The 11,861-nt window shown below is 44.9% G+C and overlaps 1 protein-coding gene across 1 annotated transcript in view; it reads left to right on the top strand.

Moving 5' to 3' along the window:
• Positions 1-10,458: 10,458 nt before the first annotated feature.
• Positions 10,459-11,861, top strand: part of Cpd (carboxypeptidase D) — a 70,753-nt gene continuing 69,350 nt past the window's right edge. The window contains 1 exon segment of the mRNA XM_048366445.1: positions 10,459-11,264. Coding sequence (XP_048222402.1) covers positions 10,519-11,264 — 746 coding nt within the window. The 5' untranslated portion in view covers positions 10,459-10,518.

Raw genomic sequence — 11,861 nt, 5'->3', positions numbered from 1 at the left:
GCCTTTGGTCTCAAAATCTCTGGCTTACACCAAAGCTCATCAGCATATTCTATCTCCGTAGTCATAGTGATTGGTTCAGGGGTACACATGTGACTTCAACTGCTCCAATCTGAGTGAACCAATCAGTCTTGACTGTGAATGAGAAAGCATATGGCTTTTGAAGCTCCTGCAGCCCTCTTGGAATCATAAGAGGATTCAGACATATTATAAAACATCAGGAAAGGCATGGCCAAAGAACTAAGAGAACCCAGGTGCCTGGTGATCGTTTAGCTGCAGGATAAAGGATATAAAGCCTGAATCCAGAGTTCTCCTTGGACTTCTCAGATATATGAGCTAGTAAATTCCATTTATTATTTAACCTAGAATGAGTTAGCTTTTCTGATGGGTACAACCAAAAGTATCTAATACCTTCCTACTTCCCTCCCTGCCTCATGAACATAGAACATTAGTCTTGGCTAATAGTAAATCTTTTGGAAATACAGATCAAAATCACTATCTTGGCTTCATGACTAGGCAGCAGTCTATCTATGCCCCAGAAAATAAGACAACTAAAATTTAAAATAAGGGTGGGGTGTAGTTCACATTTACTTAGGATCTACAAAGCCCTAGATTCAATCCCAACAAACAAACAGAAACAGACAAAAACTTAACCAAGGGCAAATCTAAAAAGAAAGCCAAATAAATGTATTTTATTTCTCTTTGATTTAGAAAGATAAGGATTTCAAGGAATTAAGAGCATACTCAGCTAAACAGAGGAAAAACAGAACAAACAACAGCAAAACGTTAAGAAAAAATAAACCAGGAAGCAAAATACATTCCACATAGCCCACAGAAGAAAGCTACTATGGGATTATATCCTACCTGGCTGTCTCAAGGTAGTTTTCTTAGAAGCATGGCCCGAGACAGGAATGTTTGTAGGAGTAATAGGGATTAAGGAAAGCAAGATAAGCTAATCAGAAAGAATTCAGACCTCAACCTAGTTCCATATATTTCTTGCTTTAGAGCACAAATTGCTCCAAAGTTTGTCCCAACCAGAGGCAAAGAAGCCTATTATATCCTGGCATACTATGGGGTGGGGGGCTGGTTTTGAGCAAAGCAGCAATCATCAGCAAAGAGAAGTCTTCCTGAAATTGGTGCAGGCATGACTGGATTGAGGAGATGCTGGCCTGCCAGAGAGAAGGAAGTTGGGTACAAAACCAATAGCTCCTGCATGAATTGAGGTGGCTGATGTTTCTCTTGAAAATTCCTTTGTTTTCCCATTTTGACCTTTCAGAATTAAAATCATTTTGTTATTCTGCTTGCAACACACCCATAAATGTAGGTAGAGTCTAACCCAGGTGCTGCTCTGTGTGTGTGTGTGTGTGTGTGAGTGTGTGTGTGTGTGTGTGTTTATCATCCTTACCGTCAGTTGTTCTTCTAGTTCTTTTTGAAATTCATAGCCTCCAGTGGTGGCCCTCAGTCAATTCTTCAATGTCTTCTACCATGGGCACGAATTATCTGCCAAGTCACCTGTATGTTGCCTTTTATTTCTTTGTTAATTACTAGTAAATCTTTACACTCATCTCATCCTTCCTCAGTTTTTACCAACATGTAGGTCTATTTTAGGTTTACTTGATACTTTCTTTCATTCTCATTGTTAGATGTGCATACAATATATAGATACCTCTGGCTTCAATGAACTCCACAATATGATGGCAGGAGCTCAGGAGAGAATTTGCAAATAGGGCTAAAGGTATGCAGCTCTGTTTTGTGTCTTGATGTACTTCTTGCCTAAGCTAGTCAGTAGCAGCTGAAGACTAGCGCCTTTCCAGACTGCCCTTCTGAACTCTCTCTAATTATGAGCATGGGGCAATATAACACGTTGAAAAGCACACATGACACTAAAGAACAAAACAAAATTGTGCCGGGTGTGATATTTATCTTTAAAATCTCAAACTTACTTTCAGATGGTGGCTCTGTGTGTGTGTGTGTGTGTGTGTGTGTGTGTGTGTGTGTGTGCGTGTATACATGTGATAGTACCAGAGTTTGCTTGCTAGGCAGGTTTTCTACTTCTGAAACACTCTTCCAGCCCAACCTTTTGATTGTGAGATAATTTCATCACTACTAATTTTGTGGCTGCAAAGTTGCTGGGATTTGATTTGCTCTTCCAGAGTGAGTGGCCACTTAGAGCCTTCACACTAGAGGATCAGGCACAGATGAGCAATATTGAATTGGAGGTGTTAATTACCATCTGGTTTTTTCTTTCTTTCTTTTCCATACTTATAGTCTCAGAGGCCTCCCATTCCTTCAGGGAAAACTACTGGATCTTTGGAATCCAATTTGTTAGGCTGTACTATACTTCTTATGCTGTCAGTTTCTTCCATTAACTAACCAACCAAAATAAAACCTGTTCTATGTCCTATTAGCTATCAAATATAATTGACATATTAAAAAAACTTCTGGGCCCTATTAAGAGTCAATGATTGAAAACTGTTATTACTTTCCATTTTTTTTCTTCCGCTCTTTGAGGTGATTGTTTCACAGCTTTCACTTTTCCCCAGTCTCTCATTCCTACTTCAACATACTTACTTACCTTCAGCTAATGGCTGCGCTTACCATTTCATTAAGAAAATAAAACCAGGACAGGTGGATTGACTGCTTGGCAAGTGAAGATACCCTAGTATCTGTCTCTTTCTCTCTCTCTTTCTCTTTCTCTCTCTCTCTCTCTCTCTCTCACACACACACACACACTCTTGAAAGAGAAAAGAAAAAGAAAGGCAACTAGCAGAGCACACCTATCAGTGTTCAATTCCTCACATATCCAGTTAATTGTACCTCGGCCCAGAGATCCTGTGTTTCCATTTGTTACTACATTTGGCTATCTGTACGCCAACCTAAAACAAATGCCTCTGCTGGTCTGAGAGCTCATCCCTTCTCAACTACTTGAACTCAGAGGGAAAACTCCAGAAATTCTCCCTCTTAATACATCCTCAAATTTTCTTTCTTTACTACATTACGACATTATCTCATTAGTATAGGGCCAACCATTTTTTTAAAAAAAAAAGCATATATTTTTAAGTGGAGGGAAGGGGAGCTAGATATGGTGGCTCATGCTCGTTATCCTAGATACTCTGGAGGCAGACATCCTCGAGATCATGGCTTGAGACCAACATGAGCAAAAGGTTAAGAACACTTCATCTCAACAAACAAGATAGCATGGTGGTTCACATCTATCATCTCAGCTATGTGGAAAGCATAGGTCAGGAGATCATAGTCTGAGGTTGGCCCTGGGGGGGGGGAAATGTGAGACCCTACTTGAAAAATAATAGAACAAAAAGGGCTGGAAATGTGTTCAAGTGATAAAGCACCTGCCATGTAAGCATGAAGCCCTGAGTTAAAACCCCAGCAGTGCCCCGAGAACTCCAAAGAAACAACTCTCTCTTGGCCTCGTATTCCCATCTAGTCCTATCAGCATTTTAGTAGGATTTCTCAAAAAAAAAATTACCTTCTATTGTCTCTTTCTCTTTCTCTCTCCAGGATCTCAGGCTTGCTAGAGAAGGACTATATTATACATTTGAGCTATGCCCCCAGTGCTGTTGTTTTGTTTATTGATCATTTGTTTGTTTTGACATAGGGTCTTACTGACTTTGCCTGAGCTAGCTTCCCACATAGCTGGGATTATAAGCATGTTCCACCACATGCCTGGCTTCTATTCTCTCCTAAAGGCAGTCCACTCAGGCTTTCCCTGTACCATTCTCTAAAATCTCCCTTAAGAAAGTTCATCAGTAATCTCTGCATAGAAAATCTAATGATTCGTTCAGTTTAGTCCTCATTTTTCTTGCTGTTTGAGTAGCATTTAACAGGCTTCACCAAGTGATTAGTTAGGTGAGTTGGTTAGCGTACAAAACATGATTTTTCACATGAGTTAAAAAAGCACACCCTCTCTTGACTCTACTCCTACTTCCTGCCCACTCCTCAGTGCCTTTTGCTCATTTGGCCTCCCAGTCCCCATCTCTGCATATACAGGGGCCCCAAGGACAAGGATTCAGTCTTCACATCTGTTTGTCTCTCTCCCCTCCTTTCTCAGTCCTTTGGTAATCCTATCTCAGGACTTCAGGGTATTATTAGACTCAAACTGACATCTTCAGTCCAGACCTCACCTAGAACTATGGATTTAATGTCCAAGTGTCAGGCTGGGCTGTAACTCAGTGGCAAAGCAGTCAAGCCCTGGATTTGATCTTCACTACTGAAAAAGAAAAGGCCTAAAAGGATAATAAAGTGACTACCCAATTGCCTACTTTACTACCTAGGTGTCTGATAGGCATTTTCCAAACTGAACTGCTGATATTTCCCCACAAACCTGATTTCCTTTCCTATCCAGTAACTGACACTTCTCTTTCAATTAGTCGATTAGGTCAAATCCAGGATTAAGCCTCAATTTCTTCTGTTTTTGCTCCCATCCATTTCATCAGTGAATTCTGTCCATTCTCCTTTCAAAATATAGCTAGAATCTAACCACTTCTCACCACATCCACCCCCACTATTACTCTGGCCCAAGTTATGTGTCTCTTGGCTGGATTATTACACACCTTCCTAATGTCTAGTTTCATCAAAGAGGCCCAAGTGATCCTCTCAAAACTTAATATCAGGTCATATCTCTGTAACGATCATAGCTCTTAGCTGTGGTCTATAGACCTAAATGAGCTGATGTAGCATCTCTCACCCTTGGTCTCGCATCATCCTGTGATCTACCTTTTACCACTCCCCATCTTACACAGCTAGCTCAGGGTCTCTCTGAACTCAGACAGTAGGTCTCATTTCCTGTCTAACACTTTGGGCACACTCATGCCTCAAGACTTGCACATTTGGTTTTCTTTTATCTCCCAAGTGGCTCAATTCTTCATCAAGGTCTTTACTGTCTTCCCAGTGAACCTTTCTAGGGTGTTCTATTTAAAAACCACATCCTACTCTAGTTCTTTCTGCTTTTTTTTTCATTGCAGAACCTATTACCACCTATCCTGTTATTTTGAATATTTGTTTTCCATCAATCTTTTCCCGTAATAATATAACTCCCTTGAAGAAAGGGTGTGGGCGATGGGGGGGAGGAGGGAATGCTGAGAATTGAACAGGGTCTTATTTATATAGGTTTTGGCAAGGATTTATTTGACTATAACAAGTTTAAAATAGAAAGAAATGAAGAGAAGAGAAGAAACATTTTCTACTCCCAATTCAGGAAATGAAAGTCAATGACTCATATTTGTATTAAAATTGAGAGCTCTTGGAGAAGCCAAACCTAAATCTGAATGAATAGACTCCTCAGTGGTCAAATTTCTGATGTAAGCTTGTAATCCTAGTTACTTAGGAAGCTGAGATCTGAGGATCATGGTTCAAAGCCAGCCCAGGCAGGAAAGTCTATGAGACTCCTATCTCCAATTAACAACCAGAAAACTGGAAGTGGCGCTGTGGCTCAAAGTGATAGAGTGCTCGCCTTGGGCAAAAGAGTTCAGAGACAGTGCCCAGGTCCTGAGTTCAAGCCCCATGGCTATCAAAGACTACTTGTGAAGAAAACTATTTGGCATCATCTGGGCCTTTCTGCTTCTCTTTATCACCTTAACCATGGAAATTACCCATCATCTTACTGTTCACATCATCTGAAGGCAGGCTCCATGGACATTGCCTCAAAAATTGTCCATACCATCTACTAGACAGGTCCCCTTCTAGATTTCATATAGGCATCTCACACCTAAAAGATTCAAATGTAACACATAAATCCTTTCCTCAAATATCCCAAGCCTCTCCCATTTAGCTTCTTTCCTCTTGTTTTCCTTTGTGGATAATGGCAAGGTCATCCCCACCAGTCTGTAATACTTCTTATTCTTCCTTTGTACGCAAATAGTTGTTCAATTTTTGTCAATCCAACAACTTTAGACATCTCTCAGATCTTCCTAAATTGCCAGAATCAGCTCTCATCTGCATGGTCGGCTCTTTAGTCTGCCCACATAGCCCCTGGAATTCTCTTGCTAAAATGCAGGTATGATCTCCTTACTTACAGCTCTGCCAGTTTTCTGTTTGCTGTAGAATAAAGCAAAATCCCTTTGGCATGGCATTCCAGAGCCGTTCATAATCTGGCACTATCCTACTCTTACAGCTTTGCTTTCTGCTGCTCTCTTGATGGTTTACACATTTTATATTCCAGCCACTGGTCACTGCACATCCTGGGCCTCTATCCTGGCTAGTCCTTCCTGGAGTGCTTCTCAATCTCTCTCTCTGAATTCTAATTACTATTAAAAACAAAAATAGATACTACATACTGATGGTTCATGCCTGTAATCCTAGCTACCCAGGAAACTGAGATCTGAAGATTGTGGTTCAAAGCCAGCCTAGGCAGGAAAATCCCTAAGACCCTTATCTCCAATTAACTACCAAAAAGCCCCTCATAACACAGAAGTAGAGCTGTGGCTCAAGTGATAGAGTGCTAGCTTTGAGAAAAATAACTCAATGATAGTGCCCAGGCCCTGAATTCAATTCCTAGTACTGGCATACACACACACACACACACGGCTGAGCTGGGGCCATAAATCAGTGGTATACAGTACTTTTCTAGCATGCATAAGGCCTTGGATTCCATCCCTAGCACAGCCTAAAAAATGATTTGTTATACGCCAAATGTTACATATTATATATAATTATAGAATCTCATTTCTCAGAAAAATGAAATAATTTGCCCAAATCAGCTAGAGAAGTAATTGATACAGGATTTGAACTCAGCTCTGACATCAAAGCTCATGATCTGACAATATTGAGAATGTTTTCTCTGACTCCCCATCACAATGACTTTTTCCTTTGTGTTCCAAAAGCAGGCTTTTGTTTTTAAGTTCACAACATAGAAGTTATTGTACTATAGAGGTTAAACAAACAGACTCTGAAACTGGATTTCTGGAGTTTGCCAGCTATGTGAACTTTTCTCTATCATTTTATTTTTTTCTTTCTCTTTGTCTTATCCTTCCTTTTCTTTTTCTATCTTGCCTCCCTCCGCCCCCCTCTCTTTTGTTCTCTTTGAATGCCTGCCTTTTAGGATTAAAGGGTTCCACCAAGTTCAGCCACATATGTTACAGGGCCCTGGCTCCACTGACACAGCCTGGTCTTTGTTATGTCTGTGTATCTGTGTACCCTTGCTAAATTTTGCCTTCTGGGAGGGATGAAATCTTTATTCATCTTCCAATTCTCTGGCACCTGGCACATCCAACTGGCCACTGGCTTCTATATTCCATAAACATTTGTCAAATTCAATTTATAAATTTGTGGGGTGTTTGTGCAATATAATAAGACATTTACAAGTTTATGATCTGTGCTGTGCTTTAATTACCTATGACTATTTTCAAAGAAAGTGGTTATTGAATTAGGCTAGCCACCCAATGGCTTCTGCCCTTTTTTTTTTTTTTTGGTAATTAAAAAACAACAAAACAGGTCTTTGCCTTTCTGCTTCTGGGAACAGGAAGCCTTTTAACCTTCAAGCCTTTCCCAAGTTCTCTCCTTTTAGAGTCAAGACTTTCCTGGGGGCAAAGGGTGTGGAGTAGGAAAGCGACACCTGTCACAAGGTCCCAGACTTCTTGGACACAGATGAAGGTACTCAGCTGTAGGTAAACACAAAGGCAGCCCTCTGTCCTGCTGTTCCCCTCCAGTGAGCAGTGACCCGGTCTAGAGATTTGGGTTTCACTTCCAAACACAGGCACAGTGTACCTGCTAAGGAAGAAGGCTCTAATTCTGAAAGGGGCCTCAAAAGCACTGTGGGAGGCCCAAATTCCTAGGAGAGTGCTGGCTCAAGTTACTTCCCATTATTCCACTGCACTGCTACTTGTTTATTTGTATTTCAGCCTGGGTCTCACTAGGAGAGGCTGTGGGAGTGAGGGGCAGGAAAAGGACTCAAAGGACACAGAAAATGGCAGAGAAGGAAATAACTGATTGGAGGTTAATATGTCCCCTGAGACTCCTTTGATTTGAATTATTGTGAAAGGGGCTTGACTCTGTACAGAGATGGGGCTTTGTTACTGTGAGTTGCAGCTGCTGTGTGTAATGCAGACTCAACCAGATGGGGCACCTGCCTGGTGGACTGTGTTTGTTCTCATAGCCAAGTTCTCACTCGTCATCACCACCTAATCACCTGGCCTATACCTCAAGTAGTACCTGCAGGTTGCTCAGGTCATACCATGGAGCTAGCCTACGTTCTTTTATCCTGTCCCTTGGTCATCAGGTCCTGTTCACTGTCCCTCCTAAAAGTCACCTGAATCTATATCTTCCATCTCCATGGAAGTTCTCCATGACCCTTGGTCAGGGTCTCATCAGGTCCTCTTAGATAATACCTTCCTGATCGGTCATTCATAGACTCATCTTAGGTTCTCGTTTCATTCTTCAGGCTACTCACAGAGATTTGTCTAAGCTAGATTAGAATCCATCTGTGACTTTCCATGGTTTACAGAATCAAGCATACCCTCAGATCCTAGCTTACAATATTTGCCTGGTGTCTTGACACCTCCTCATCTGTGACTTCCTTATATCAGGAATCCTGAAACTGCATGAAATTCTAGACCACACAGTATTGCTCTTGAATTTGATAGCCAGCTGGGCCTGTAATCCTAGCTACTCAGGAGGCTGAAATCTGAGGATCATGGTTGGAAGCCAGTTGGATCCGGAAAGTCTGACACTCTTATCTCCAATTAACCACCAAAAAATCAGAAATGGTGCTGTTGGTTCAAAGTGGTAGAGCGCTTGTCTGGAATGCAAAAATTCATGGATAGTACCCAAGCCCTGAGTTCAAGTGCCATGACTGACAAAACAACAACAAAAACAATGAACCAACGTGATAGCCTTCTGTACTTGCTCCTCGTTCTGCCCAGAATCCCTCCTTTCCCCTAATTTTAGCTTCTTTTTGACCTTCCTACTCCTCAGAATGAATGGTGTTTCTTTCACCTATGCCCTCATGCTTGTATTGTCTCACAAACTGCACCAAATGTTTAACTTAGCAGTGAGAATAGCTTCCCAGTACTTAGTGTTCATGCATAGTAGTTGCTCAATAAATATTTGATAAAGCCAGGTGCCAGTGGTTCATGCCTGTAACCTAGCTACTCAGGAGGCCGATAACTGAGGACTACTGTTTCCAGCTTGGGCAGGAAAGTCTGTGGGACTCTTCTCCAATTAACCACACAAACACCTAAAGTAGAGCTGTGGCTCAAGTGGTAAGAGTGCCAGCCTTGAGCACAAAAGCTCTGGGACAGCACTCAGACTCTAAGTTCAAGCTCCAGGATAGGCACAAATAAATATTTCATAATGAGTGAACTCTTTTAATATTAGAGTATAGCTATAGTTCAAGGAAGAGGTCTTAAAATATCTGGTTCTGAAAGAAAATTCAAGTCATTGTAACTATGTTGCTAGATGAATAGGCTTTCAGACTTGATGAGAGAACTGTCCTATCTGGTGTTTCTTGGAGCTACAGCAATTAAAAGCTACTTTAAAGGTCGGTTTAAAAGTCTTCTCTTCTAGACCTGATGAAACAGTATATTTTCCAGCTTGTTCCAACAGTGAGTTGAGAAATTACATTTGGCAAGCAAGTTACTTCCAGAAATGTCAAACTTGCTGCTTAAAAACATGGCATCTAAACACGATGGTTATGTGTGTATGTTACATGTATCGTAGATATTATATGTACACATACACCCATATATACACCCCCCCATATATCTGCATGTAGTTCTGCCTATGTGTATGTATCGCTCAGAAGAGGGGTATACACAGCTGAAATCGTGGATGGGAGAAAATCGGCTTAAGGACTGGGGCCAGCACACACAGGGTCTTAGCTGCAGTGAAACACCCTAGAGTGACCCCAAAGAAACAGTACCATTAACACAAAGGGACCCTAATAAGCTCCCTGGGAAGTCAAAATCGGAGCGGAGTGTTCTGAGTCCTCCCGGAGTCCCATCCTTTCCAACCGCAACGCAGGCAGCGGGGCGGCAAAGGCCACAGGGCTAAGGCGTTCTTAGATTCTTCGTACGTAGACCCCTTTTTGAATCATTCTCTGGAACCTTTTGATTCTTCCAGTTCTCGGCTCTAAGCCTTAAAGTGCACCGGAGAAAAGCTGCCACAAAGACAGAAAGGTGGCTAGCAAGAGTGATCAGACAAAAGGGGGGACAATTTAGGGGGGCAAGCCATAAAGAGACCAAACGAGGGACGTGAGGAAGGAGGAGAACCACACAGCAGAGGAAGGGAGAGTGACCGAACCGGTCCCGGATCAGAGCAGGAAAGGCACGCCCGGGGCGGAGGAGACCCAGGGAGGGACGGAGGGGGGCGGCGGGGGTGGGGGGCGGGAAATCGACGGCTTTAAGGATAGCTCCGCCCCCTGTGTTGACGTAGGGATAAGGCCGCCCATGATTGGCTGCAGCTGGAGGGCGGGATGGGGTTGCTAGGAGCGGTGGGGATCCGGCTGGCCCCGGCCGCCGGGAGCGCGGAGCCGCGGGAGCGGAGCCGTGGAAGCGGCGCTGCTGGAAGATGGCGAGCTGCTGGGACGCTCGGCCGCCCTGGCGGCCAGGGCGCATGTCGCTGTGTCTGCTGCTGCTCCTGCTAAGCTCGGCCGGGGCGGCGCACATCAAGAAGGCAGAGGCGACGACGACGACGACGGGCGCGGGCGCTGAGGCGGCCGAGGGCCAGTTCGACCGCTACTACCACGACGAAGAGCTGGGCAGGGCGCTGAGGGAGGCGGCGGCCGCGGGGCCGCCCGGCCTGGCGCGCCTCTTCAGCATCGGCCGCTCGGTGGAGGGCCGGCCGCTGTGGGTGCTGCGCCTGACGGCGGGCCTGGGGCAGCCGGCCCCCACGGAGGACGCGGGGCCGGACGCCGCGGGACCGGACGCCGCGGGGCCGCTGCTACCCGGCCGGCCGCAGGTGAAACTGGTGGGCAACATGCACGGCGACGAGACCGTGTCGCGCCAGGTGCTGGTCTACCTGGCCCGCGAGCTGGCGTCGGGCTACCGCCGCGGGGACCCGCGCCTCGTCCGCCTGCTTAACACCACCGACGTGTACTTGCTGCCCAGCCTCAACCCTGATGGGTTTGAGCGCGCCCGCGAGGGCGACTGCGGCCTCGGCGACGGCGGCAGCCAGACCGGGGTCAGCGGCCGCGACAACAGCCGTGGCCGAGACCTCAACCGCAGCTTCCCCGATCAGTTCAGCACCGGTGAGCCCCCGGCCCTGGACGACGTACCCGAGGTGCGAGCCCTCATCGACTGGATCGGCAAGAACAAGTGAGTGTCGCCTGGTCCCCGGTGCCGCAGCAAGGGCAAGAGGCCGGCTCCGACACACAGTAGGTGCCCAAGCCGTGCCTGCCAGCCTGAGGGTTGGGGAGTGGTGGTGGTGAACCAGGGACCTGGGCCTGGTGGAGTTGCCTGCTCATCTCGCTAATAGTAAAAACAATATAGTAGAATAAAGCATTGCCTAGGGGGCTGTCATTTGTTCAGGGCATGGCTGGAGGGGAGATCTTTGGAGCATGCCTGTTCCTATTCTTCAGGGATCAAGCATTGGCTGGGACCTGAAGGAAATCCTAGGTCTTGTTCACTCATTTTATAGGTAACTGTTAATGTGGTTATTACTAGAGGCACTGTGCTAAAAACACTTTCCGTGACTGTGACTGTATTACCTCCTTTGAGGGTGGCCATAAACTGATGACACTCACATCCTTGTTTTGCATAGGGGATATTGAGGTGCAGATTAGCTACCTAATTTGCATGGTGAAGAGAGTAGCTGGCACTTGACTTAGCGGTCTGATTCCTTGTCACAGATCTTAAAAGCCAGGGGGAGGGGGTTACAACCCAGAATGGCAAATGACACCCCCTACCCCCCAG

This window comes from Perognathus longimembris, chromosome 17 (assembly GCF_023159225.1).
Source record: "Perognathus longimembris pacificus isolate PPM17 chromosome 17, ASM2315922v1, whole genome shotgun sequence".
Lineage (NCBI taxonomy): Eukaryota > Metazoa > Chordata > Mammalia > Rodentia > Heteromyidae > Perognathus > Perognathus longimembris.
The sequence above is the reverse complement of the archived record's forward strand: the minus strand, read 5'-3'. Positions and strand labels throughout refer to the sequence as shown.